Source organism: Brassica napus, chromosome C4, assembly GCF_020379485.1.
Source record: "Brassica napus cultivar Da-Ae chromosome C4, Da-Ae, whole genome shotgun sequence".
In the NCBI taxonomy this organism is placed as follows: domain Eukaryota; kingdom Viridiplantae; phylum Streptophyta; class Magnoliopsida; order Brassicales; family Brassicaceae; genus Brassica; species Brassica napus.
In genome coordinates this window covers 4,473,736-4,501,087 of record NC_063447.1, presented here as the reverse complement: position 1 = coordinate 4,501,087, position 27,352 = coordinate 4,473,736, and the positions used below count along the sequence as shown (strand labels likewise).

The window sequence follows — 27,352 nt, the reverse complement described above, 5'->3', positions numbered from 1 at the left end:
TTGATTATTTATGTATATTTTCAAATATTTTAGATAAATTAAAAATATCTTATATATTTTGGATGTTTTTAATATATATTAAATCTAAAATAAGTAATATATTTAGTATATAAATTTATTTCGGTTACATTCGGATACCCGAGATACTTCGGTTCGGGTCGGGTTCGGTTTCGGTTCTTTAGATACCAAAATTTTGACTCTGTTCGGATATTTAATCAATTTCGGTTCGGATTCGGTTCGATTCTTCGGATCCGGGTTTTTTGCTCAGCCCTAACTCTTGCTACATTTTTTAACAACGTCATCTAATTTAAAACAAAAATAAATATATAAAATGTAAGTATTAAAAATGAAAAGAAGTAATAAATAGCAGTGTATGTATTATTTGTATCCCCTAGACTATATTTGCGAAGTGATTTTGCCACATGTTCTTTCTACAATCAGTTTCACAAAACAAATATGACATGGCTACTGAAATTGATGACATGTCTTATAGTTTAATATGACATAGACAATTGTATTTAATGTTAATTTATATTTTTGGTAAACTTTTTAAAATATGGTAATAACTCATATATTACATTTAATGTCAATTTATATTTTTGGAATTTTTTTTAGAATATGAGAATAACTAATAAATCATCATTAAAATAAATATATTCAAATATGGCATTATAAATTTTGAAATATAATTTAATTATATATTTTTAAATTATACAATTTTATTACTAAAATTTCCAAAAATATATACAATTTTTTAGAAATTATAAAAATTAATCGTAAAATCATTATTTTCTTATATATCTACAAATTTTATAAATATTGTTTAATTTTAATTTTTGGTAATTATGCAACTTTTACAAATTTATTTAATATATTTAACTAAAATAAATAGATAGAAAAATCTATCTAAGATTATAATTTCAAATACATACATGCATATTCTTAAATATAATTTTTATATTTAATTAAATCAAATTTATATTAAAATATTGATACGAAAAAAGAAAATTTACAATATTAATAAAATTTTATTTTATAATATAATTTATATTTATCTGTTACAAAATATTTTAAATTTGTTTAGTGCCAGAAGACACTAGTTCTAAGAAAATGTTAAGTCTTGCTAGATTTATTATAACTCCCAGAATCTCAGAACCAACCTACAGAGGTATGTAAATGAGAGTAAAGAAGAAGAAAAAACTTGCCTGAAGCTGTTTCCCAAGAGTTGCAAGATGCAAGATTGTATTGCCTTCTCGATTCTCCATGTTAAGGATCTCTGGTGACATGTCACGTTTCTTGATCTCTTCAAGCAACAGCTTTGTAGCTTCCACTTGATTGTTCTTAACAGCAACATGAAGAGGTGTCTCAAAAGAAGCATTTACTTCCTTGAGAGATTCGGGGAAAGAAGAAACCAACTCTTTTACGACCTCGATTCTCCCTCTCTGCACGGCGCAGTGAAGAGGAATTGAACCGTCTTTGTCCTTCAAGCGGCAGAGAACATGATTCGGGCCTACACGTAGGAGAGCTCTCACAACTTCTATCGTCCCTGAGGCTGAAGCAATATGAAGAGGAGTAAAACCTTGTTGGTTCGGCTCCAGAGCTAAATCTTGCTTGCGACGCAAGATTTCTTCCGTGAATACAACTTGGCCGGAGAATGCTGAGACATGGAGAGGATTCTCTAGTGAAGACATAGAGAAACGCTCGAGAAGAAGAGGATCTTCTTGAAGTAGCAACTGAAGTGTTGTCATGTCTCCCGAACGAGCTGCATCAAACAATCTGTGGTCCATTTTTTTGTAAGGGTCCCAAAGGTATATCCAATCTTTAAATATTTATCCACATTCAGACAAGTACACATATGTGTATATATATAATAGTGTGAAAACGAGACTGCGTGATGATGAAGTTTGTTACCCTGATAAAATACCTTCCTTAATTTTAATTCTTGAATTTTTTAAACTATGAGATTCTTGAAGGTAAGAACAAGCTTATTAAAGCTTAAAAATCAGCCTAATTAGTGTCTTTCTCACTAATCGACAAAGGCAGTATAATAAACTAGTAAAAAGCTTGTGTTAACACTTCCACTTTCACTATAGCTTAGTTCCCACATGTTTGTCGAGAGATTCCTTTCTTCTTAGCTTAAATAAAACGTTGGTATGTGACAGCCTGTAATGGATTCTCCCAGTCGAGAAAGTTGATGGTGTATATTATAGTTGGGCCTGGCCCACTTACATCATATTGGGTATAATTTGGTTTTAAGGCCTTAAATTAAACAATCTTATTATATGAAGTTTGGTTTTTCAAAATTGCTAATTAACATGATGGTGACACATGACAATTAAAAATTTAAGATGATGACATGTGTTAAAATATATCATAATTAATAAGATAAATATAATAAGATAATAACACAAAGGAATTATTTAGTAGTAATTTTCTTTTTTTTTTAAATCCTAAACAAAGATAATAGCAAAATATTATTTCAAAGTTGATAATTAACATGATGGTGACAAATGGCAATTAAAAATTTAGGATGATGACATGTGTTAAAATATATCATAATTAATTTTTATTTTTTAAAATTCTAAACAAAGATAATAGCAAAAGATTATTTGATAGTTTTTATTTGACAGTAATTTTCTTTCTCTAAATTATTTTTTTCCTTTTAAAAAATTTTAAACAAAAAATATCTGTAAAACAATTTATTTAATACGAATTTTTGTTTTCTAAAATCATAAAGAAAATATAATTGTAAATAATTACTTGATAATAATTATCCTTTTATAAAATCTTATACAAAAGAAATTTTTTAAAGGGTGTTTAATTGTAGTTTTCTTTTTTTTATCTAAACAAAAAAAATTGTAAAATAATTTCAAATAATTCCTTATAAATAATAAAATTTTCTATTTAAATAGTAATTTTTCTTTTTAAGAAATCATAATCCAAAATTTATTACAATTATTCACATCTATATATAAGATTAAACTCTTCTGGATTTTGTCACAAAAAAATATTGCTTAAAATCGGAACTCTTTCATACAAGGAAAATATTAGGAGCGTTTCTTTTCTTGATATAGCTTTAAATTATGGGTTGCACAAAAAAAAACTTTAACTGTTTTACCATTATCCTTACTAGAGACTAACATAATTACCATAAAATATGATGTTGTTGTGCGTAATCTATTGGAACAATTATGTATGTTGGTTCCTATAGACGATATAAAATTAGTTATGCTGTCATAGGTAAGTCAATGTCAACATCAGTTTTTATGTTACGTTAGCAACGATTGATCAATGCAATATAAACGGTTTTACGGTTATACACAGTTTTACGGTTATACAAGTTAGATAATAATTTGAAAGTCAACAACGATTGTTATGATTTTAATTTTCATGAGGTTTTAGTCAAAATAATGTTATTTAATTTGTTATCAGAATTATCAAGAAAACAATGAATTAAGAAGGTTATTTAACACTAAATCTATTACAAATATTAAAAGGAAAGAAATTTGAAAAATAATAATTAAGTTTTTTTTTATCAGAATAATGAACTTATAGGAAGAAATTTTCTCATACTTAAAAATGTAAATATTTTTCTCAAAAAAAAGTTTGTTTTGTAATTTTTATTTGAACTTTTTTTTTATTATAGAAAAATACAATGAAGGTTGTGTGCATCATTCTCTTCATGAAAAGTTTGGAGATGAACTATGTGAAGGAATTCTTATCGACATCTTAAATTTTAGTGTGCAAGATTGCAGTAAGAACTATAATAAAATGATAAAAACAATCTTAAAGCAACATATGCAAAAACAATTTTAAAACCAGAGTAAGCTTCAAACTAACTGATGCAAGATGACCTTTCAAATAACTACAAATAATATTATTTTTAAAAATAATTAAAAATGAAGTATTTATTCAAAAATAAAAAACTAATATACTATTTAAAATACCATGATTATTGAAATAAAAATACTAATCAAAATTGATGTAAGAAAAGAGATTATTTTTACTAAAATAAGTCATCAATATATATTGGAAAATCCAAGAATTAATGTGAAACAATATTTTCATTCTTTTTATGTGTTATTGACAACATCAAATAAAAGGTCCATATCTAGTTATGAGATTAAAGAGGTGAAGACGCCGAAAAAGATCATTAAGCAGATTCTAAAATGGCAAGAGCGGTTCGCAAGTCTACCGTACGCCCCCTACCGCTCCCGTCATACGCGGCTCACGTTAGCCATCTTTCCAACCATGAATACGGTGGCTTGTTCGCTTCGTCCCTCTACTATTTATCCCACGTGTCGTAATTATCGTCCACGGCAGTGCCCACACCACCCCTCCACCACTTACCAACTCCGCTAACGTGCGCTTCTATCTAACGCCAACCACCACTATCATGCGCCTCTCCTCTCTCTTCCTTATCTCCTCGATTATAACGTGAAATCGCCGCCGCGAAAAGCCATTTTAGTCTCCACGAGAGAGATCCGAACCGATCCATGTCCGATCCGGATTCTCCGCCGACTCACGATCCAATTCCAGATCGGGATCAACCGGAACCGGCCTCCGCCACCGATCCGAAGATCGCCTCCGTCCCGGCGACGGCGTCCAAGAGCTCCAGGCGGTTGCCTCCGCCGTGCTGGTCTCTCGAGGAGACGACCGCGCTCATCGACGGCTACCGCGACAAATGGCACGCTCTCGGCCGCGGGAACCTCAAGGCGAACCACTGGGAGGAAGTCGCGGAAGCGGTCGCCGCCGCGTGTCCCGGCGTGGCGCCGAGGAAGACCGCGGTTCAGTGTAGGCACAAGATGGAGAAGCTCCGGCAGAGGTACCGCGCCGAGATCCAGCGGGCGAGGTCTGTTCCCGTGGCGAGGTTCGTCTCCTCTTGGGTCCATTATAAGCGTATGGAAGCTATGGAGATTACTAAACCGGACGGCGAAGAGAATCAATTCAGCGGCGGAGGTCCGACGCCGAGGTTTTTTAACAGGAACGGTGGCGGCGGAGGGAGTAGCGGCGGCGGCGGCGGCGGGATCAGGATTCGGATACCGACGGGTGTGAGCGTTGCGCAGCCCGGTCCGAGGATCGAACCGAAGAGCTTCGGTGTTAGTACAAATCCAAGACCTGGTCGTGTCCCGACAGGATCCAGTTACGGAGCTAGGGTTGTCGGAGGAGATGATGACAACAGAGGAGGGAAACGAGGGAGTGAGGTGATGATGATGTGTGATGATTCAATTGCGAGTGCGATAAAGCTACTTGGAGATGCGATGTTGAGGACAGAGGAGAAGAAGATGGAGATGACGAGAGAGATAGAAGGGATGAGGATGGACATGGAGATGAAGAGGACGAAGATGGTGTTGGAGTCGCAGCAACGGATTCTGGAGGCATTTGCTAGAACCATGTCGGAGAATTTGGAGGAGGAGAAGATGAAGAAAGCAAGAAGAGTGTCTTCAGCGGAGTAATGTTAATTTATGTTGTTGTATTATTAATAAGTGTATAAAGTATCCACCTTTTAGGCTTTTCAGATGAATATGCAGTGGAGAAATTGTTGTGTGATAAAACTTGAAAGTGACATGAATGGAGTAAGAACCATCTTCATTGTCTTCTCTTATCACATAGATAGCCAAAACTAATAAGCTGAATCGAAGAGCATCTGTAACTGATGGGAGCAATACAACTACAGCTAAAAAAACATTGCAAAAAAAAAAAACTTACAGCTAAAATTACGGTCCTTCATTGACAAGGTTCCAAACACATCTCTATAAATTATTCAAAAAGAGAGATACATTTACATTTACATAAGTTAATAAACTAATAACCTTTTCGATCCTGAATTAAACAATTTAAAATATATTATATCCAAATAAATTATAAAAATTTAAAGAAATTTATACACGTATATATATTTCTTAATATCATATTTAGTGTCCTTTAAAGAATAAACTGTATTATATTTTCAACTTAAATAAATATTAATTAATTTTTTTAACGTCTGATTAATTATGCTATTACAATGATGGAAAATATTACATAGACGATTTTACAGCCGACAATTCTACTATCATATGAGAATATGAGAATGCACGTCTGACTGCATAACTCTGAGCCGCCCTATGAGATTCATGTTCGATGATACGTCCTTGCACCATGTTAAATACCTCTTGTAATTTTTTTCTCCATAATCTGCATAATTTGCGATTATGCATTTTACCCCAGACTTCCCGATGTAAAAGCATTAATGAATCTTTAGTCAAACCACTGAACTTGGGGAGCTTCCACAATTAATTAATTTTGTTGCCTTCAATCATTTTCAATCATTTTCATTCTGTAAATTGTTGTATTTACTGATTAAATTATAATTTAATCCATTTTGATCGGTACGAAATATGTTTATAAATAATTGATAAAAAGTTAATAAATAAATAAAATATTATAATTTACTATATATTTATTGGGTAGAAGTAAGCTTATAAAAATTATAAAAAGATAACTTTATTAATAAATAAAAAATGATAAATCTCAAATAGAGTTTTACTATATATAAAAAACAAAAAACATGTTTATATAACTGAAGCTTGTCACACCATCTAAAACAGATTCAAATACAAATGCAGTTGAAGATGCAAGCCACTTAAAACAAGAAGCCAATTCATTATCCATTATTACTACTCTCTATTCCAACAGTCTCCCCCAGGTTTATAGCCCTGCAACCAAATTGCTTATCTCCTGCATAACTTTGCATAGGTCAAACCTCCTTCCTGGCGAAACCTGTTCCATTTACAAATTTTATCACTTGGTAAATCCATTTGTTCCATAATCACATTGCTTAGATGGCATTCCAAGTAACAAAACAATGCACCACAAGAGACAACCTAAAACTTGTTATGAAGAAGGAACCAAAAGATTACCACTAACTCACTTTCAGTAGTATGATCCTGGACCACCACCACCACCTGAGTAACTAGTACCACCCAGTCCACGACTTGAGTATACTGAAGAATACGAGCTACCTCCTCCCTGTAATTCCAACAATAAAAAGTTACTCTCAACTCAACTTTCCAACAAAAAAGGAGAAAACGAGAATGTTTCTGAAGCCACTTACATCTCTTCTGGGGGGTATGTCACTACCATAGCTTGAACTTACATCTCTTCTGGGTGGTTCACTACCATAGCTTGATGAGTACATTCCTCCTACATCGCTGCTACTATACGAACCTGAAGTAAAGCAACATAGCCATGTAAGTGTTTGCATCTCGACGCAGTATTGCTGTATGTTAAGCCACAACAGACAGAGAGTTATCAAACAAACCTCCTCCATAATCCATTCCCTGACGACTGCTGCTATATGGACCACGCGAGTCATGACTTGTCATTGCATTTCGGCTGCTTCCATATCCTAAACTAGATCTAGGAATCCTAAAATAAACATGCAAGTAAGAAACTAAGACATACATATTTCACAAAGAAGTTGCAGACAGAGATATATCCATAGAACGAGAACATACCGGTCCCCAAACGATTCCCCATATTGAGATGGGCCAAGATCATAGTCCAGACGAGCTCTTGAATGACGAGCATCGACGTCGGCATAACGGGGAGGAATGTCATCCTGAATGATATAAACACTTGTTAAGAAAACAATCATATAGTTTGATTATAGAACAAAATGGTCAGAGGAAGCAATAAATCAGACCAATGCAGCATATGGTCGTTTTGATCCAGGAAGAGGTTCATCATAAGCACGAGATCTCCCTTCACTGTAACTTGGAGGAGGTCTTTCAAACCTCGGACTGTAAAGGTCATCCCCGTACGGCCTCCTCATTTCTAAGCGAGAAGAATCTCTAGGAATATCTGAATAACCAACAGACCCACGAGGTGCATAATCATCTCTGTAAGACAAATGCCTCTCAGGAGAAAGCCTGGAGCTACTATAGCTCACAGCTGGTCTGCTTCTTGGAGGAAGAAGATCTTCACGCCGACCATAGTCCCTCTTCAGGCTAGCCTTTGGATACGGAGGAACTGCAAAATCAAAATTTCAAATACACTGAGGCTCAAGAAGAAAAAAAAGATAACTGAACATGGAGAAAACAACAAGTCCTAGTGGTACCTGGAGGTCTTCTGTCATAAGACCTAGCAGGTAGTGGCAAGGGCCTGGCTCTTGAAGGTGGCGGTAAGGGCCTGGATCTTGCAGGTGGTGGCAAGGGCCTAGAGGGCCTAGCTCTTGCAGGTGGAGGTAGAGGCGGTCGTGGACGTCTTCCTCTTGATCCATTAGCTCTCTTTGCACTACTAGGAGGTGGGGCCCGAGGTCCAACGCCTCTAGAGCTACGAGGTGGCAGACGAGCCAGTGAACTCCTTCCAGATCGTCTACTCCCATGCCTACTAGACCGGTGGTCTGAGCGACTGGGCTGTCTGCCTTTGCCTGCTCCATGAAGTGGTCTGGATAAGCGTGCCCTCACTTTTGCCTGGAACAAAGAGAGGAATTAGAAATCAAGAATATACTTGCGTGAATAAGAATAAGCCATACCTTGTCCTCTCCTTCGCCTAGCTCTGAGTTGTTGATAGATTTGGCACAAGTCACAGCAGCCTCGTGAGTATCAAAAGTTACAAAGCCAAAATCTTTCCTCCTGGCTGATGGCATATTGCGTGCAAGCTCAATTTTCTCAAGTTTGCCAAATCTTTTCAACAGGTCTCTAACATGCTCTTCGCTCCATGAAGTTGACAGACCATCAATGAAGATAGTCTTAACCTGCACCACCAAAATATTAATCAAACTAAAGTACTATGACCAGAAGATATAACAGAATCACTAACAATCAATAATGTCGTTAGAAAGTATTCTAAGCTACCATCCAGAGACATAAAAGAAAAATCTATTAAGTGAAATAGGTGGCATCCATGTCAGCCCTTATAAACTCCTCCAACGCTCAAAAGAAGACAATGGCAGGATGAAAGTTTGCATGCAACAAATAAATGATCCTGCATTGTGAGTACCTGCGCCATCATCTCATCTTCCGGATCCAAGAAGGAATCTGCAAAAGAAACCTTCGCAGGCTTTTCAAGTCCAAACACCACTTCCTTCCTTATAAGGCGTTTGTGAGCATCCATGGCATCCGAGCGAGATGCGAAGTCCAAAAACGCATACCCTCGGTTCATGTTGGCATTGTTGCTGTCCTCTACCAAAGCAATCTCATCCATACTCTCAACGTCATAGTGTTTCAGCTTCTCCCTCAACTGAAACACACAGCAAAGACCCAACGGTCAAAAATCACCACGAACTGTGGAGTTGGGGGTTTTAATTGTGGACATATCTATTGGACACTTACAGCTTCTGAGGTCCATGTCTTGCATATGTTAGCAATGAAGAGAGTATCATTATCTTGGCTTGCAGTTACACCACACTTTTTACCATTGATCTGCAGTCCCAATGTATACACACAATGTAAAAGCTAGCACAATCTCTCCATCAAATACTAAAGTTGTAGACGGATTTACCATTGGGCTTTTAAGCTCTTTAACAGCCCGTTTCGCCTGTTCCACAGTAGCAAAACGCAGGAAAGCATACCCCTTGCTCTTATTCGTCTGCGGATTCTTCACAATCCTAACCTCAGTCACCTCCCCCACGTGACCAAACACTTTCTTCAAATCCTCCTCCGTAGCTCCCTTGTCCAAGCTCCCAACAAAGATCTCAAACTCCTTACGCTTACGCCTATCGTTGAGAATGTCATCTTCCTCTTCTACTTCCACATGGCCAGCTTCTCCAAGCTTGGCTTCTTCAACATCGCCTTCACTCTCGTGAAGATCCCCAATCTCCTCGCTTTCTACCTCGGCCTCAAACTCCTCCTCCTCCTCCTGATTAACCAACTCATGATCCTCCTCCTCCCTCTCCTCAAACTCCTCCTCCCCGCCGTACTCATCAGCGTCATACTCAGGATCATTGTCGTCTAAATCCAATCTTTCATCTTTCCCCAAATCATCCACAGTCTCCTCTGCGAGTTAAAAGCTAGTAAAACATCTACACTATTCCTAAAGTTAACAAAACCTAAAACAACAGTTTTTAATATAATTTTTTTTCAAAAATATTCGAGAGCTATAGGCGAATGTTTCATTAGGCTTTTGCAGAGGACCGCCCGGCCTCCATATAAGTTAGAACAGTTAGCCCTAAAATCTAAATCATTCTACGGTCAACAAGTCACAAATCGAAGATTAGATCCGTTAAAAACAATGAAAAACATCTTACTTTGAGGCGGAACGACGTCGTTTGGATTCGCTGCAGCTTCAAGATCATCCAACGAATCAGATTGCTGCTTCGACTCGTCTAATTGATTATCTTCCTCGATAGATTTATCCACCTCCTCCTCCGGTGTCTCCTCCTTCGCGTCCACAGCAGCATCGGAGACGGACGTCTCCCCGATGTTGACGGATTCGTCATCGGCGGATTCAATTGGCGGATTCTGCGCCTTGACAGCCGATCTCGTGACCCTACCGCCTCTTCTCGCGGCGCCTCCTCCTCCTCTCTTGACAACCCTCGGTGGCATAGCTTTCCTCTTGTGTTGTTTTTTTTTTTTTTTGTTTCTGAGCCAATGAGACCAATCTCAACCTAATTCGATCGGCTTTTATATCACCGAGGCCTAATATCCGGTTTTCATTCGGTATAGGTTAGTTAATACCGTTTGTTTCCTATCTTGTTCTCCGGTTTAGGTCTGATCGGTTAATATCCGGTTTATTTTGATTTTCTGACTTGAAGAGAAGCATTGTTTATGTGGATGTCTGTAGCAATACGTTTCTACATAACTAGCGATGAAGTGGATTATTTAAGATTTAGGTAGAACGAATTGTTAATGAACTATTAATTTATTATATATATTAGATATTTTACTTTTAGGTTTAATTTAAAATTATTTTGATGAATTATAAAAATCAATGAATTTCTTTAATATTATTGTCTGATTTAAAAGTTTTAGACTAGTTTAGATAACTAGGCTTAGGCCTGACTAGACCTATTTTTAATACATTGGTTTATGTACATCTTTTTTTTTACATAGACGAGAGTTGGCTTATTATTACAACACACACTCTACTATAAGATCAAATTACTCTCATAACGAAGATAACAAAATCACACTAACAATCGTTCATAGCAACACTATAAAGATTTATACATAAAAAGAGCAAGCCAGAGATTTTAAAAGTAGCCAGAGAATCTTGAGATCAGAGAGCATGGCAGAAGCCAAATATTCTCTTTTGTTTCTTGATTTTTGTAGGAGGCTGTAAAACTACTTTTATCGCTGCATCAAACACCGCTTTCACGTTCTGTAAGATCATCATCATAGCGTCATCAACACTCTTATCTTTAGAAGATTAAATTTGAGCAAGCGTAGAAATTAACTCAAGGCGTTAATGGTTTTAGTACCTGTTGTGTTTTTGAGCTGCACTCTATATACGCTAATGCTCCTATCTCTTTTCTTAGCTCTTGACCCTATAAAGAAAACAATCTTTTTAATGTTATAAAATGCTTGATTCTTAATACATGTTTCTGATTATAAAATAGTAAGGAAACATACTTGTTCTGTTGAGATTGTGCAAGCACCAGGATAGTTCATTGGGAACTTCTTATCTTCCCTTAGATCTGCAAGAACACACATTAGATCTCTCTTACACTTACCAATGTTACTACATTCCTCAAGATAGTGATTTCTTCAACCTAATTTAGTTCCCACTAGAACAATAGGCACGTTAGGAGCATAATGTCGCAGCTCGGGGACCCACTGCAAAAGAAAAATGAACCACAAGCACATGAGATGGTGTGTGAAAAAGTTACATTGCAGCAGTGAAATTAAGAAAAGGGAAAGAAAGAAAGTTTAAACCTTTTTAGCAATGTTCTCAAAGCTAGGTCTGCTGATAAGAGAGAAGGCAAGAATGAAAACATCTGCTCCTCTGTAACTCAGTGGTCTAAGCCTATTGTAATCTTCTTGACCTGTACATATAATAAAACACCGCAAATTCAAAATCTATCTAGTTTGAGTAAAGATCCATTCTTTATCAACTATCAAGAAACTTCAAGATTGTTGAGAAACAAAGTCAACATTTCTTTTAAAGAGACAAAAGTTTAGAACTATATTTACCAGCAGTATCCCAAAGACCCAGATTGACAGTTTTGCCATCGACTAAAACATTTGCACTGAAGTTGTCGAACACTGTAGGAACATAATCCTGTAATAACGAGGACAACATTCACCAAACAGTGCCCAAAAGCCATTTACAAAAAAAGTTCAAGAAAGAAAGAGAGAGAGAGAGAGATGGATACAGTAGGAAAGGTGTTGCTGGTGTAGGAGATAAGAAGACAAGTTTTGCCCACAGCTCCATCGCCAACAGTGACGCACTTTATAAACGTTGTAGCCGCAGTTGTTGTTGTTGTCGTTGATACTGATGCAGCAGCCACAGAAGCTGACATTGATTTGAGATAATGAGAATAGTACTCTCTGAGTTTTAGCTTCTCTTTCTTTCTCTTTTTGTGCTTCTGGTTTTAAGTGTAGAAAGGAAACCGAGTGTTGAGAGGAAAAGCTGCGAGACTAATTTGAAAGCGTGGAAAACAAAGGAGTCAACTTTAATTTGAGCTGTCAGAGAGGCAAAAGTATTTTGAATGCATAGACTTTGCTTTATTTCTTATCTTTTTGTTGAATATTCTTAATGTATCCAATTGTTCAATATGACATACAAAAAATTACAAAAGGTCCAGCCTTTTCAGCAAAAGAAACAAAATATTATAGAATAAATCTAGTTTATGTGTTGGTGAGAGGTCACTAAAACAATGCAATTAGTATGTTTCAAACTGGTAAAATGTTTTTTTAGAAACACTTCGGAATAAACGAATTAATTGGTAGCAGAATATTTGACTATTTAGAGCTATCAACAAAAACATTCAGTTATGTAATATGATATTCAAATTGACTTTTCATTAAAAAGGATTAGCCATTCAACTTTGGCATAAGAAAATCGTCGATCAGTAAAGAAAACAATTTGTTAGCAAGTAAGATTTTAGTAAAAACAAATCCACTTTTTTAATTTATCACTTTAGTTTGCACATATTTTATGTATATAATAATTTGCTTTTTATGTTGATATATATATATAAGTGAGATGACGTTACTTAGCGAATTAATTTGGTTTCAATATACAATATTTTCTCCAAAAAAGATGAGTTTATAAGTTTAGACAATGGGTAGAGACCACCAAACACCCTCATCATTAACAAGAAGAAAAGGCAAGTTGATCATTATTATCGTGTTTATGCAAAAATATAGAAAAAAAAACTTTATGATTCCTTTCTTCTTACGGTATCATATGGGGCAGAGGCTGTGGCTCTTTTAGGTTTAGCTTTAATTTATAAGATCTCTAGAAAAAGTGTTTTTTAAAGATAACATATCTCCTTTTATAATGTTTTGGTTTTAGATTTTTTTTTTTTAAATAAAAACATAATTATTTTTAAAAATAGATATAAAAATTAAAAAGGTCGTGCACAGCTCCTACGTCCTCAACCAATCACCCCATATAGAATCATAGCTGTATCTTTTATGCAAAATATAGGTTTACTTGTTGTATAGGAATCTTCTGTGTTATTTATTTTCCTTATACAGTCACAAGATTAAAGCCCAATAAGGAAAGCCCATTTGTAAATAATAAAGAAAAAATTATAAACCAAAGAGAAGAAAACAAAACAGTAGAGGAAGTGAGAAAGCAGAGTCAGAGAGCACACTTTACCTCTTCTTCTCTTTCGTTTACTCTCTGATCAACCAAATCAAAAAGGGGGAAAAAAACCCAGATCTCTCCGCCTCTCTCCTGATAATAAAGTCTGAGACTTTAATCGAGTTATGTACAAGGGTCGTAGTGGAATCACAATGGGCGGTGGTGGCTCATCGTCGAGATCGGAGCTCCTCGGCGGAGCTACTGATCGGAAAAGAATCAACGAAGCTTTAGACAAACATCTTAAAAAGTCTTTAGACAAAGATTCATTCCCTTCAACCTCAACTAATAAATCTCACCTTCACGAAGGTTTTGTCTTTTTTAAAAACATCAGTTAAATGTTCTGTCTTTTTGTTAGTGGTCTAATTATTTTTTTTGGTTAGCAGTTGAATCTGAGGGATTAGATGTGAGTGGCTCAGAAGGTGATGAAGAAGAAGAGACATCGTGGATCTCGTGGTTTTGTAATTTGAGAGGGAATGAGTTTTTCTGCGAAGTGGATGAAGATTATGTACAGGATGATTTCAATCTGTGTGGGTTGAGTGGTCTAGTTCCTTACTATGATTACGCGCTTGATCTCATCTTAGATGTTGAATCATCAAACGGTAAGTAGTGTGTGAAGTTTCCTTAAACTATGATTATGCACTTGATCTGATGTTTTTTTTATTGTGTACATTTAGGTGATATTTTTACTGAAGAGCAGAATGAGTTGGTGGAATCAGCTGCTGAGATGTTGTATGGTCTTATTCATGTTCGTTACATTCTCACTACTAAAGGAATGGCTGCTATGGTATATTAAAGAAGTTTTTTTTTTTAAAACAATGTTCAAGAAATCGCTAGTCGGTAGTTAGGGGTTTATATGGGATCATTGATTAGGCGGGTGCTTTATTTAGAATTATTCTAGAAAAATTGTTTCGTTTATGTCTGATTTGTTCGCCTAGACCGATTTTTAGAACACTAGTTTTCTTTTATGTTATGTTTTGTTTCTTCTGGTTGGTTTGTTTGAATGAGATTGAATTTGTTTGTAGTTGGAGAAGTACAAGAACTGTGATTTTGGGAGATGTCCGAGAGTGTTCTGCAGCGGGCAGTCTTGTCTTCCGGTGGGGCAATCTGATATACCGAGGTCGAGCACGGTGAAGATATACTGCCCTAAATGCGAGGATCTTTACTACCCGCGATCTAAATACCAAGGCAGTATCCTTTTTTTCCACTTAGTTCAAAAAAGGCTTTGGGAGATGTTCAGAGTGTTTTGTTTGTTGGTTATTTGTCTTGCTTGGTGTTTTTTTGTTTTCCTTAATGGTTATTTTTGCAGACATTGATGGAGCTTACTTTGGGACTACATTCCCACATTTGTTTCTCATGGCCCATGGGAACGTGAAACCGCAGAAGCCGAGTCAAAGCTACGTTCCTAAGATATTTGGCTTTAAGGTACACAAGAAACAATGATGAATGATTCTTCTTGATGGTCACGGATCATCATACTGTATCGTGGTTGGAGGATCAAAAGAGCTCTTATGACTAAAAGGTCTTGAAAAGTTGAGTTCTCTGTATTGTAATCTTCGATGAAACTGATCTATAGAGAATCTGTCATTGGCACCCGTGGGGATTCATTTAAATCATTTACAGATATGGTTTTGATTTTTCTCAACAGTTTGTTGTGTATAATATAATTGCTGAGGTAAAAAAAGAGATTTGTCCTTATTGTTTCTTGTGATGTACGCAACTAAGGTGCATCACTAATATTCGACTCTTTTGTTCTAATAGACATTGGCATGGGTCTCGTTTTGTTACAAAGTGGTGTTTGCTTTAGTCTCAACAATATATACCTCATGAATCAAGGACAGTTTTGTATTTTGATTCTCGATTCATGGACAGGCTATGAACATCTCTACAAAAGAGGCAAGGACACTCAACGATGGAAACCTACATATGGTCAGACTCTTTGGGCTCTTCTTAAATGGCCCAGACATTGTGAATCGACCTATCTATCCTTATTATTTATAGCCCATTAAGGCCCAACATAGCTGTATCCTTTTTCCACGTGTAACTGAACTGTCGGAGTTATTAGTTAGTGTCGGAAAAATGCATTACGGAATGAACAATCAAAAAGATTTGTTTAAAATAAAATGTAATTGTTTGCGGATCAAAACAGTGGATGAACTTGATGCAGATACGATAATTATAAGAACATAGTAATGCTCTGATTGAATAGAAACATAAGATGAGGAAGATAAAGAAATTGAATTTAGAACATATATATAGTATGCTCTGTTTTATTTTCAAAAATAATTTAAATCCCCCCTAACCCCTCAAATGAACAAAAACCATCAACACTCTCCCAAGCTCCAGGTTCATTTTACATAGAACCTGCTCAGATCCCCCTATTCATCTCCGATCCAGATACATAGTGACATAGCAAAACCTCGGAGGTTATTCTTAAGAAGGGTATATTATAGCTTTTTGACCAAAATAGGGTATATAAAGAAAAGCTATTTGCTTTATATATATAATAAAAGTTCTCAACTAAGCGACCACGAGAGTTCCTGTCCGAACGGTTTTGCAATCTTTAGCAGCTTCGGAAGATTTTTTACGGAGAGATCTAGCAGAAACTTTCCGGCTTTTCTCCTTCGCTTCATCAGATTCGATCTGTTCTTCTCTACACTCGTTGCTACAAAACGCTTTGTCTCCTCTGTAAAAAAACAAATCAAGAAACATCTCAATAAAAATCATTTTAATTTAATAATTTTATAAAAAAGGCAATGAGTATTGATCGGTGTTAATTAAGTACCTGTACATGAAGATGTCTGAGTTACGACCAAGGTGTTTACGGCAAAGAGAGCAAGACTCCAAAAAGTGTGGCTCTTCACTACCAAAAACTTCAGCGTAACATGAAGCCATTGCTTATATTAATCTCTAAAAAAAAGACGAGATTCTTGAACCAGATTCGAGATTCAGCTAAGAGAGGAAGAAGAATGAGAGAGGAGGAGGTGGAAGCAGATTGATTTGGTGTACGTATATAAAGGCAAGCTTGGGACTTTCTGCTTGACTTGAACTAATCACCTGTGTTACGGACCACTATCGTTACTGTGGTCTACACCCTTCTTTCAATCTCGAAATAACACTATACGTTAAAAGTTCAATGCTACTAATTCATTACTTTTATTTTATTAATAGTGTTTTTTTGTGTGTCTGGTGAATTGAAGTACTAGATTCTGTTTCTGCTAATTTTACCGGGATAATTCATCCATAAAGTTGTAAGATACAATGAACCAAACTCTCTTTGTCCGTACTAGTTACTTATTTTTATTTTTTATTTTTTTATTTTTATGAGGCACACAAAAGTCTATACAATAAATTACAAGTAAACATTTGTAAGATTCGTTGGCCACAATAACATGCATAACGCATGATTGATGGACTTTTCCTTAAATATAAATAGTTAACATTAAATGAAAGTTTCTACGTTATAAATTTTTATATTACTGCTTTCTTGTACTAGCTATTTTTTAAAAATTGTTCTAGTGTGTACTTTTTACTTTCTTAGGATTCATTTCCCCTGGACAATGTGTCGTTCCTTGTGTGAAAATTTAGGGAAAATTCCATAAAAATACACAGACTGAATTTCTTTTACAATTTTGATACATGAATTTTTTAGGCTCCCCATTTAATACACAGATTAAATTGTGTTACCCAAAAAATACATCAACTTTTGAATTTCGGAAGTTTCACACCTCGATTCTAACAGCGTTAACTCTGTTTAACAGAAAATCAAAACGACGTTAATTTTTTAATTAGACACGTGATTGAACCGTTAAATCCTCGGGTTCCTTCATCAAAAGCCCCAAATCGAAAAAAGAACAAAGCCTAATTTCATTCAACTCTTTATTTCCCAGAAATCTCTCAAATCGATGGCTAAGAGTGAAGGCTCGAGTTCTAGTGCAAGGTCATCCTATAAGAAGAAGGTCGACGGTCCGTTATGCTACTGTAATAAGAGATAGACTCCGGCGAAGGCATGGACAGATGACAATCCGGGTAGAAGGTTTTGGTGCTGCGGTTCTCATGGGTTCGTCGATTGGATTGATAAGCAGGAGCAAAATGAATGGCAGAAACAGAGTTTACTGGAGGCGAGAGGCGTGATGGATCGTCAGAGAGAAGAAATCAGAAATCTGAAACCGTTGCTTAGCACAGCTTCTCAACCAGCCACATCTGAAGATTCAACTGCATTATTGTTGGAGGAAGGGGACCGACTCGCAGAGGAGAAAAAAAAACTTGAAATTGCTCTTATCACATCAGTTGAAAAGGATAAATTGCTAAGGCAATTCATTGCTCTTTCGATGGGAGGCTTCGCTGTTGTCACAGTCATCCTTGTTATTACCATTCTGAAGAAGTAGTTATGGTTTGTCTCTTTTGTTGTAATGTTTCATTAGGATATGTGTTTCTGTTTTGTTTTGTCATGTTTGTGTCTTTTGTTGGTCTTTCTGTTTCATATTGTCATGGTTTGTGTGTGTCTTTTATTGTAATGGCATCATTTTCATCTCTCTTTGATCAATGAATTTTATGTTTGTTGTTGTTACATTTTGAGTCTTCTTTCTGTATAATTTCTTAAAAATACATATCATAGATCATCCAAACAAAAGATCATCTTACAGAGTTTTAAAACATCCAAACAAAAGAAGATCATCCTAGAGAGTTTTAAAACATCCAAATAAAATAAGAGAAGAAGATTATGAAGTTATAGAGCCTAAGAGTCTTCAGGTTGTTGTTGAGAGGCTTGTGAATTCTGATCACTCACAGCAGCAAGCCCCCATACCTCAAATACACGACCAGAGTAAGGAGCAATATAGCAACCAGACTCTCTTGGAACAGGAGGCACACACTCACGTCCACGGCCTCGAACACGCCCTCTCCCTCGTCCCCGTCCACGGCCACAGCCTCTAGCAGTTGGAGCAGTTGATGGTTGTGGATCAACACAAGGTTGTGTGCTGACCGGATTTGGTGTGGACTGGCTTTGAGCATTCCTCCTCTTCGGTGCATTTTGAATGCTCCAAGGATCATCCTTATTAAGAAAATCATATGTGAAATTACATACACATCAAACCACAGGAAAAACATATAAGAAAAGCATTTTGCTTACAGTCTTTTTTGGCCGTCCTCTTTTGCGTTTAGGAAGCTCAGGAGCAGCTTGTAGAGTACAAGTTCCACAGTTATGACCTGTTTGCTTACAGTTGCTACATGTCATCCTTCTTCTTTCTCTTGTAACCTTTGTTGGATTTGTCTTTGACTCATGTGCCTCTTTGATCCTATCATAATTCTTCGGGCGTCCTGGTATTCTCCTTTTTTCAGGGATTTGTATAGCTTCCTTACCTGTCTTCTCCCACAATCTCTCTCCGTTGACAGGTTTTATGTTGTTTTCGTAGGTGTCTTGCCACCTTGATGTCAGATAATAAGGATCAACAAAGCTACAAAATAGAAAGAGAGATAGAGTTAGAACCTATATAATACTAAGATATGAGAAGAAAGAATGGTGCTTACTCTTCAGGTTCTTTGTTATGCTCGTTTATGACATAAATAGCATGCTGACAAGGTATCCCGGTGAGGTCCCATCGATTACAAGCACAATGCTTTTCTGGAAGACATACCACGTAGCTACAATCCCACTCAGTGACTTCATATAAGCTTTCACTACTTTTAATAACGGTTCAGTGGTTACTTGCTTGGCGGTTTTGCTCAAAAATCTCCATGATATTTGGTGAAACTGAGTCGAACAGCCACTTGTTATGTCACGCCTTCGAGAGTTACGCTTCATTACAAGTCTCCTAATCTCCTCAAGCATGTTAATCAATGGCAACTTACGAGCATCTTTGATTGTTCTTAGGCATGGGCATTTCGGGTATCGGTTCGGTTCGGTTCGGGTATTTCGGGTTTCGGGTAGTTCGGATAAGGGCTAGAGGATCCATTTAGTACTTGACGTATTTTCGGTTTGGTTCGGTTCGGATAGTTTCGGGTTCGGTTCGGTTCGGATAGTAAATGTAGGAACCGGAAAATATCCGGAAAAAGTTTGGTTCTCATTTGGATCCGGTTCGGGTTCGGATAGTTCGGGTAGTTCGGATAATTTGGATAAAATATTGGTTATTTAAGGTAAAATATCAAATAATTAGGATGATTTAGATAAAAAATTTGGATATTTCAGATTATTTTGGATATTTCGGATAAAACTATCCGGATAGTTTCGGATACTTTCGGGTAGTTTGGATAGTTTATAATAATTTAGTTATCTTCAACTATTTTCAAATACTTTTAATAGAATTTTAAATTAAAAATATATATTTAGTGATGTTATATGTATATATAATTAATGTTTTTATATATTCGGGTACCCGTTCGGTTCTCGGTTCGGTTCCGGTTCGGTTCGGTTATTTCGGATATAAAAATATAGGAACCGTTCGGGTATTTTAGGGTATTGGTCCGGTTCCGGTTTCGGATATTTCGGTTCGGTTCTTCGGTTCCGGTTATTCTGCCAAGGCCTAAATTGTTCTGTTGAAGCTTTCTGAGAGGTTGTTACACACATCTTCGCATCGTGCATGTCTACTGAAAAATGCTCTACACCATGTCTTCGGTCCTGTCTTCAGCAAGTCCTCATGTGCCTTTGCGTCGAACACTTCTAAAGCCTTCAAATTGATCTGATAATCACCATTCGTGAAGCTGTATGCAATTGCCCAGAAATAATCTTCATACTCTGACGCACTATAAACCTTCCTCCAATTTGCAAAAATGTGTCTAGCACAATGTCTATGCTCTGCCTCGGGTAGAAGGTCTGCAACAGCATTTATCAAACCTTTCTGCTTGTCAGATATGATAGTGAATCCATTGCCTAACCCCAAATCCAAATCAGCCTTCAACTTATCAACAAACCAAGCCCATGAAGCATTATCTTCCACTCTAACTATTGCCCACACTATAGGATAAATCCTATTATCTGCATCTAGACCAACAGCTGCAAGAATCTCACCCTTTAACTCCCATTTCATAAATGCACCATCAAGTCCTATAATAGGCCGACAACAATTCTTCCATGTGTTCCTCAGATTCTCAAAACAAATGTAGAATCTGTCGAAGACAACCTTACCATCGTCACGAGGAATAGTCACAATCTCAGTCTTCGTATTCTCATTTGAACGCTGAAGCTCCCTCTCATAATCCCACAGCTTGGCAAATTGCTCTCTCTGAGTTTGTATTACCAAATCTAGAGCTATTCTTCTGGCTTTCGTGCATATCCACTTAGAAACTGAGAGACTGTACCTCATCATTATCTCATCCTTGATGTCAGTCCACTTAATACCAGGTCTTCTTCTTGCTTCATCCTTGTACATCCTTGCAATTGTACCCTGCTTCAACATCCTTGCTTTACTACTCTTCAGATGATTATGTTTATCCACATAAGATTTCACCATCCACTTCCCCTTTGGCTTCTCAACAGAGCAATAAATCTTCCACTCGCAATTTTCCTTTGTACAAATGGCTCCCAGCTTTGTTTTCTCCCATCGGCAAAGCTTCACATCGAAATTTGTCTTCAAAACATAGCGCAATAACTGGTCTTTGAACTCTTCTCTGCTCTTGAATGTCTGCATTAACCACAGGTATGGAGGCTTCTCATTGCTGTACGTAGTTCTCGAAATCACCTTTTCCTGTCGATTGAAGTAATCCCACTCATCATCAGTGTCAACAGCAGGAGCCGGATGTTCATTATCCTTTAATTGCCTCTCCAATTCTTCTTCATCATCATCACAACCTGCACCTCTAATCTCCTCATTTTCGGCATCTCTAACTTTCTCACTTGTGGCACCTCTAACTTCATCATCATGGTTATCTCCAAAGAGTGACTGAAATGGAATATCTTCTGCTTCTTCGATGACTTCTTCCTCAACCTCATCACGAGCATTGGACGATTCCCCATTGTTCTGAGCTTCCTCGTCTCTCTCTTCTTCACCGATGTCTTCTTCACCTCTATCTTCTTCACCATTCTCCGGAACCTGTTCACCAACACTCTGCTCAATGTAGATATCTACTCCACCTACTTTCATAGCTTCACAACACATCTGATTAATAGAAGCATCTGAAGAAAGTTCCAAAATCTCTTTCACCGACTCCATAGATTCTTGTGGAAGCTTGTACCAGACGTGTTTCACCTTCCCGTTTGACCCATTGTCTTCACAGAATCCTTCGAACATACACCACGTCATGTAATCTGGATCGATAGCAATGTCTTTATTCACTAATCCTCCCCGATACTGAAAGTCGTTATCTTTACGCTCCATAACGCCTCCATAATGTAGCCTAATCTTCATTAACCCTAGTTCACTGCAATCAAACCAAAGATTATGATTTAGAAACACAATCAAACCGAAGAAGAAGAAGAACAACACAAACTTGGAAATCAAATAAAGATAAAGGGAAGGGATCGGGAATTACCTCATCTTTTATGTCTCTCATAGAACATAGAAGAACAATGTTTAGAGAAGAAGAGAGTCTAGAGCAATTCGATTGTGGGGTAAATGAAATTAGGGTTTGTTCTTCTTTCAATTTGGGGCTTTTGATGAAGGAACCCGATGTTTTAACGGTTTAATCACGTGCTTAATTAAAAAATTAACGTCCTCTTGATTCTCTGTTAAACAGAGTTAACGCTGTTATAATCGAAGTGTGAAACTTCCGAAATTCAGAAGTTGATGTATTTTATGGGTAACGCAATTTAGTCTGTGTATTAAATGGAGAGCCTAAAAAATTCGTGTATTAAAGTAGCAAAAGAAATTCGGTCTGGGTATTTTTAATGAATTTTCCCGAAAATTTATAATCGCCTCTCATTTGTTTACTTGGTGTACTTATTGTACTTGTAAAATATTTCATTAATTCCTCTATGGACAGTAACGTTTTCTTATATTACTAATTAATTGTTTTATGTTGTGATGAGACAAAACACAGGATACACGTGTTAAACTCAAGGTAAGAAAAAGCATCTAAAGAGATTACTGGAGGAAGTTCTTTTTCCAAATAAGTATTTAATTCACTTATACATTGTAGCATTTTTTATTGCGTACTTATACGTGTCATATATGCGGAATTCTCTATAAAAAATCAAAACTGAGTTTGAGCTAGTACTATATATACGTTTTTATTCATATTATAATCTTTCCTAGTTGAAATTTAGCAGACACCAGCAGACCTTGTCTTTTGAAATCAATCGTGGCAAGAAACACACTGATAGTTTTCTTTTAATTATAGTATATGTTTAAACAAAGACCACCACGTCAAGCACTCAAATGTTTCTGAGTAAGCAATGATTCACATTACGAACTTGGAAACCAATATATTCACAAAACAAAAAAATAAGTATATTGTTACATAAGCAAATAATTATCTATAAATCAGAAAATAAAAATAAGATGTTTCTACAAAGGCAAATAAGATGATTAAACAAACTTTGCAACAGAAGAAATAAGAAAAGTACAAATCTCTCCTTTTGCTCTGTCTTCTCTCTAAAATCAGTCACAGAGAAAGGATCGAGATGAAATCTCTTCCGGAGGTTCAATCAATTTTATCTCCGGTTAGCGAGCTTAATTTTGGGAAGCGGTGATACCTTTTACACCGCTGTCGCCAGCTTTCGTTTCCGGGAAACGGTGGCTCTAACAGCACCGGATTTCGCCGGCGATCGTCTCCGGGAAAGCGGTGGTTCTGATAGCACCGTCCTTTCTCCGGCTTCTTCTCCGATTTGATCCGGAACCAGTTCTCGATCTACGCTTTTGCTTTTCCTTTGTCCAATCGACTCTCGTTCTGAATATCCTTGTTGATTTTTGGTTCGATCGTAGACGTTTGATGTTTCTTAAAGCGTAGATCGATGTTTCGAGATCAATAGCTTCAACGGGTTTGGGCTCCAGGGTGGAGATTTGGTCGCGCTTTCTCTTTGATCCTGGCGGAAGCGGTTGTCGACTTCTGGTGGATTTCCGAGGATTGTGGCGACGGTGGTTAGCATACCGGTGAAGAGGTGGTGCTTCGATCTTTCGACGCGTGCCTCTCTGATGGTGATTCGGTCAACACGTGGCGGCCGGGTGATGCGTGGTTCCTCGCAGTGAGGATCTTGACACGCGTCCCGTTCACGAACCTTGAGTGAATGAAGCGGCGCCTTTGGGTTTAGGATGATGGGCTTACGGCCCAAAAATGGTTTGCGGTTTGGTTCGCCCATGTGTTTCTGGGTTTTATCTTTGTAACCTTGTGGTTTCGTTTTATGGGCTTTGCCTTTTAATAAATTTTAGATGGAAAAAAAAAAAAGAAGCAAATAATTATCTTTTGTAATGAATTATAATAAAAGTCCAAAAGAGAAAGTTGCCAGGACCACACAACTTGTCATATGTCGTTATTGCAACAAGGCGTTCGAGTGGGGAAATAGGTTCCACTAAAGTTTGGGAATATCAAAAACGAGGAGCTGACTACACAAAACCATTTTAAAAAGACCTTTAATTATTAATGGGGGACCCACCATCACCTCTCTCAGGCCCAATAATCGACGCTCTTGTCTATCGGGCCCATGACAGCTGCCCTTGTACCCCGTTTATCCTACCTTTTTCCATTTTTCACTGCACACCCACCTGCCACTGACACGTGTGGTGAATCTCGCTCGTGCGCCAGCTTTGCTGGGAGTTTGTGATACGTGGCGGTTAAGCAAAGGCCTTAAGGTTGCATGGGAATTAAATTATATCGGTTTTAATTTTACGGTTAAGATTTAATCTAATACTAGAATTGCTGGATACAGCCTTTGTTTTGTCATCGTAAATGCTCTCGGCTGTAGGTCAATTTCAGCATCAATTGTGTAATGCCATGTGTAAAACTCCGTCGATACCTTTAATCATGGGGTTTTCATTGGCCCAATAGTAATTGAGTAACTCAGTCTACGTAGTCCTGCGTTTTTTTTTCCCGAACAAAACCAAAATTTTCGGTTTTCCATTTTTGGTTATGGTCTTCATTTCGGTTTAGTTCTGTAGGGTTTAAACAATTAGTTTAGATTTCGGTTCGGTTCGATTGGATTTCTGATTATTAGTTTTCTAAAAATATATAAAAAACATAAATACCCGAAAAAAAAACTGAAACTGGATTTACCAAAATAACGAAAAATAAATGAATTTAACAGAAATAACCGAATTTAACCGGAAATATCCAACTATTTTAGAAAATTATACTGAAAATTAACCGAAAGATCAGTTTAAAAACCAAAATTAACCAAAAACTGAACCGATTTATTCGGTTTACTTCGGTAGAATTGCGGCTGAACCTAATAAATCGAAACCGAAACCGAAATCGAAAATACCCGATCTCAATAAACAGAAGTATCCGAAATCGCAGGGCTAGTCTGCTGTTTAGGATTTGATTTAACAGCATTGATGATCACAGCCGTTGATTCGCTGTCGTAAATAATCTCAGCCGTACGTAGATCAACCTCAGAAAAGTCATAGTTTAACGTAGTGCCATGTCATACTTTATCAACCAATTAAGTAACGCCATTTGCACAGCTCCACGTAAAACTCCGTCACGCTACCTTTCAACATGGGCTTTTCCTCGGCCCATTAAAAGCCCTCACAGTAACAGATTTTCTAACACACGGTTTCTGATCTTTTTACAGTCCATCGGAGCCGAGATGGACGGTGACCGGCGACACCTCCTCCTCTGGTTCTTCGCCGCAGCAACCGCCGTGAAGCTCCTCCTAATCCCGTCGTACAGAAGTACCGACTTCGAGGTCCACCGCAACTGGCTCGCGATCACGCACTCTCTCCCTCTCTCCGAATGGTACTTCGACGAGACCAGCCAATGGACGCTCGACTACCCTCCTTTCTTCGCCTACTTCGAGCGCTTCCTCTCGCTCTTCGCTCGTCTCGTCGATCCCAAGATCGTGGATCTTCGCTTAGGTCTCGATTACAGCGCAGACTCCGTCGTCTACTTCCAGCGCATCACCGTTATCTTCTCCGATCTCTCTCTTCTCTTCGGTGTTTACAGATTGACTCGAAAGGTTGAGCCTTTGAGGCGGAACCTGATCTGTGTTTTGGTGGTTTGGTCTCCGGGGCTGTTGATGGTTGATCACGTTCATTTTCAGTACAATGGGTTTTTGCTTGGTTGGCTGTTGCTGTCGGTTTCGTTTCTGCAAGATGGGAGAGATCTGATTGGTGGGTTTCTCTTCGCTGTTGTGTTGTGTTTCAAGCATTTGTTCGCTGTTGCTGCTCCGGTTTACTTCGTTTATCTACTGAGGCATTATTGCTGGGCCGGTTTAGCTACCGGTTTGCGAAGGCTTGTGGCTCTTGGTTCGGTTGTTGTGGCGGTTTTCGCCGCAGCCTTTGGACCGTTTATATACAATGGACAGGTTAGTAGTAAGAAAGTTTTAGTTTTTAAGCCTTGCTGTCTTACTTATTACATTGAATACTGTCTTAGAAACCGCTGTTACTTGTCAGTTTCATGAGTCATTTGTTCTGTTTGTAGAGAAAGTCAATGACTTTGTATATAATATCTTATGGTGAGTAGTGTTGTTGTTGTTGATGTGTTGCAGATACAGCAAGTGATAAGTAGAATGTTTCCTTTTGGGAGAGGGTTGTGTCATGCTTACTGGGCTCCTAACTTTTGGGTTTTCTATATAATACTCGACAAAGGTCTTGCCTTTACGCTACGGAAGCTCGGGTTCGATGTTCAGGTTCCTTCGGCTTCTTTCACTGGCGGTTTAGTTGGGGACTCTTCACCTTTTGCAGTTCTCCCTCAGATCACGCCGTTGACAACGTTTGTGATGGTACTACTTGCTATTACTCCATGTCTGATCAAAGCTTGGAAGAAACCGCAACCCGGGCTTGTGGCTAGATGGATAGCTTATGCATACACATGCGGGTTTTTGTTTGGATGGCATGTACATGAGAAAGCGTCGCTTCACTTCACTATCCCACTAGCAATTGTTGCAGTGCAGAGTTTAGAAGATGCTAAACACTACTTCTTGGTTTCCATAGGTATATAATGTCGTTGCATTGCGCGTAAATCAATCGTTCCATGTTACTGATGATCTCTATAATCTCCTGCAGTTTCTTGCTACTCGCTCTTTCCACTCTCATATGAGCCCCGGGAATACCCAATCAAGGTTCTGTTGCTGTTACTCCACTCCATGGTAATGTGGCTAGGCTTTTCGGCTCAATACACAGACGAGAAAGGCTTGAAGGAGAAGAAGGAAGGTGGTGAAAGCAAGAGCAAGTTTGAGATTGGATGTGTTGAGAAGAGCTATCTGATGGGTTTGGTTCTAGTAGAGGTAGTGTCTCAGTTCTTGCATCCTTATTTTCTAGGTGATAGATATGCATTCATGCCTTTGATGTTGATCTCGACGTACTGTGCCGTTGGTATCATGTACTCTTGGATTTGGCAGCTTCGTAAGATCCTGACATGACATAGATTTTTATTTACCTGAGGCGTTTGATTTTAATACTATGTTTTAATCATGTATACATGTAGTTTCCTTTATTGTTCTCATCATGAACTTGTGATTTTATTTTGTTTCATAATCCTTTAAGTAGATGTTTCATTAGTGAATTTACAACAGTAAATCTGAACTTTG

General features: G+C 37.4%; 7 protein-coding genes across 11 annotated transcripts; 3 read left to right on the top strand and 4 right to left on the bottom strand.

Moving 5' to 3' along the window:
- Window positions 1-1,160: 1,160 nt before the first annotated feature.
- LOC106392570 (ankyrin repeat-containing protein BDA1-like) lies at window positions 1,161-2,062 on the bottom strand. Its single transcript, XM_013833378.2, has one exon. The coding sequence runs from the start codon at window positions 1,785-1,787 to the stop codon at window positions 1,161-1,163; it is 627 nt and encodes a 208-aa protein (XP_013688832.2). The 5' UTR covers window positions 1,788-2,062.
- A 1,943-nt stretch (window positions 2,063-4,005) lies between these two features.
- LOC106395831 (trihelix transcription factor ASIL2) lies at window positions 4,006-5,597 on the top strand. The gene has a single exon (XM_013836181.3). It carries the CDS (start codon window positions 4,497-4,499, stop codon window positions 5,454-5,456), a length of 960 nt encoding a protein of 319 aa, XP_013691635.2. The 5' UTR covers window positions 4,006-4,496; the 3' UTR covers window positions 5,457-5,597.
- An 873-nt stretch (window positions 5,598-6,470) lies between these two features.
- LOC106395828 (nucleolin-like) lies at window positions 6,471-10,617 on the bottom strand. 5 transcript variants are annotated; one of them, XM_048753380.1, is made up of 13 exons: window positions 10,392-10,617; window positions 10,232-10,343; window positions 9,487-9,980; window positions 9,318-9,407; window positions 8,986-9,225; window positions 8,519-8,740; window positions 8,102-8,456; window positions 7,688-8,013; window positions 7,500-7,603; window positions 7,304-7,410; window positions 7,097-7,209; window positions 6,903-7,011; window positions 6,471-6,762 (listed from the first exon to the last, which is right to left on the bottom strand). In XM_048753380.1, the coding sequence occupies exons 1-12, from the start codon at window positions 10,527-10,529 to the stop codon at window positions 6,916-6,918; spliced, it is 2,397 nt and encodes a 798-aa protein (XP_048609337.1). In that variant the 5' UTR covers window positions 10,530-10,617; the 3' UTR covers window positions 6,471-6,762; window positions 6,903-6,915. The 5 variants fall into 5 exon arrangements, with proteins under 5 accessions (XP_048609337.1, XP_013691630.2, XP_013691628.2 ...); XM_013836176.3 differs by having other exon boundaries at window positions 10,232-10,600; XM_013836174.3 differs by having other exon boundaries at window positions 6,914-7,011; window positions 10,232-10,600.
- A 285-nt stretch (window positions 10,618-10,902) lies between these two features.
- Window positions 10,903-12,780, bottom strand: LOC106395834 (rac-like GTP-binding protein ARAC9). Its single transcript, XM_013836184.3, has 7 exons — window positions 12,299-12,780; window positions 12,117-12,204; window positions 11,859-11,968; window positions 11,696-11,759; window positions 11,556-11,620; window positions 11,405-11,470; window positions 10,903-11,304 (listed from the first exon to the last, which is right to left on the bottom strand). The coding sequence occupies exons 1-7, from the start codon at window positions 12,443-12,445 to the stop codon at window positions 11,203-11,205; spliced, it is 642 nt and encodes a 213-aa protein (XP_013691638.1). The 5' UTR covers window positions 12,446-12,780; the 3' UTR covers window positions 10,903-11,202.
- Window positions 12,781-13,704: 924 nt separating this feature from the next.
- LOC106395832 (putative casein kinase II subunit beta-4) lies at window positions 13,705-15,432 on the top strand. Its single transcript, XM_013836182.3, has 5 exons — window positions 13,705-14,043; window positions 14,121-14,336; window positions 14,412-14,521; window positions 14,760-14,925; window positions 15,044-15,432. Exons 1-5 carry the CDS (start codon window positions 13,863-13,865, stop codon window positions 15,175-15,177), a joined length of 807 nt encoding a protein of 268 aa, XP_013691636.1. The 5' UTR covers window positions 13,705-13,862; the 3' UTR covers window positions 15,178-15,432.
- A 478-nt stretch (window positions 15,433-15,910) lies between these two features.
- On the bottom strand, window positions 15,911-16,830 carry BNAC04G05070D (FCS-Like Zinc finger 3). The gene is made up of 2 exons (XM_013836185.3): window positions 16,520-16,830; window positions 15,911-16,420 (listed from the first exon to the last, which is right to left on the bottom strand). The coding sequence occupies exons 1-2, from the start codon at window positions 16,627-16,629 to the stop codon at window positions 16,255-16,257; spliced, it is 276 nt and encodes a 91-aa protein (XP_013691639.1). The 5' UTR covers window positions 16,630-16,830; the 3' UTR covers window positions 15,911-16,254.
- Window positions 16,831-25,308: 8,478 nt separating this feature from the next.
- On the top strand, window positions 25,309-27,256 carry LOC106450775 (probable dolichyl pyrophosphate Glc1Man9GlcNAc2 alpha-1,3-glucosyltransferase). Its single transcript, XM_013892534.3, has 3 exons — window positions 25,309-26,128; window positions 26,312-26,756; window positions 26,829-27,256. The coding sequence occupies exons 1-3, from the start codon at window positions 25,412-25,414 to the stop codon at window positions 27,182-27,184; spliced, it is 1,518 nt and encodes a 505-aa protein (XP_013747988.2). The 5' UTR covers window positions 25,309-25,411; the 3' UTR covers window positions 27,185-27,256.
- The last annotated feature ends 96 nt before the right edge of the window (window positions 27,257-27,352 follow it).

Coding starts and splice junctions, on each gene's coding strand:
- LOC106450775 (XM_013892534.3), top strand. CDS start 25,412: ATGGACGGTGACCGGCGACACCTCCTCCTCTGGTTCTTCGCCGCAGCA. Junction 26,129..26,311: donor CGTTTATATACAATGGACAG/GTTAGTAGTAAG, acceptor GATGTGTTGCAG/ATACAGCAAGTGATAAGTAG. Junction 26,757..26,828: donor CTACTTCTTGGTTTCCATAG/GTATATAATGTC, acceptor AATCTCCTGCAG/TTTCTTGCTACTCGCTCTTT.
- LOC106392570 (XM_013833378.2), bottom strand. CDS start 1,787: ATGGACCACAGATTGTTTGATGCAGCTCGTTCGGGAGACATGACAACA.
- LOC106395832 (XM_013836182.3), top strand. CDS start 13,863: ATGTACAAGGGTCGTAGTGGAATCACAATGGGCGGTGGTGGCTCATCG. Junction 14,044..14,120: donor TAAATCTCACCTTCACGAAG/GTTTTGTCTTTT, acceptor TTTGGTTAGCAG/TTGAATCTGAGGGATTAGAT. Junction 14,337..14,411: donor AGATGTTGAATCATCAAACG/GTAAGTAGTGTG, acceptor GTGTACATTTAG/GTGATATTTTTACTGAAGAG.
- LOC106395834 (XM_013836184.3), bottom strand. CDS start 12,445: ATGTCAGCTTCTGTGGCTGCTGCATCAGTATCAACGACAACAACAACA. Junction 11,969..12,116: donor GGGTCTTTGGGATACTGCTG/GTAAATATAGTT, acceptor TTATATGTACAG/GTCAAGAAGATTACAATAGG. Junction 11,471..11,555: donor GCACAATCTCAACAGAACAA/GTATGTTTCCTT, acceptor TTTTCTTTATAG/GGTCAAGAGCTAAGAAAAGA.
- BNAC04G05070D (XM_013836185.3), bottom strand. CDS start 16,629: ATGGCTTCATGTTACGCTGAAGTTTTTGGTAGTGAAGAGCCACACTTT. Junction 16,421..16,519: donor TCAGACATCTTCATGTACAG/GTACTTAATTAA, acceptor GTTTTTTTACAG/AGGAGACAAAGCGTTTTGTA.
- LOC106395831 (XM_013836181.3), top strand. CDS start 4,497: ATGTCCGATCCGGATTCTCCGCCGACTCACGATCCAATTCCAGATCGG.
- LOC106395828 (XM_013836176.3), bottom strand. CDS start 10,529: ATGCCACCGAGGGTTGTCAAGAGAGGAGGAGGAGGCGCCGCGAGAAGA. Junction 8,014..8,101: donor TTATGACAGAAGACCTCCAG/GTACCACTAGGA, acceptor TTGATTTTGCAG/TTCCTCCGTATCCAAAGGCT. Junction 7,604..7,687: donor AACGACCATATGCTGCATTG/GTCTGATTTATT, acceptor TATATCATTCAG/GATGACATTCCTCCCCGTTA.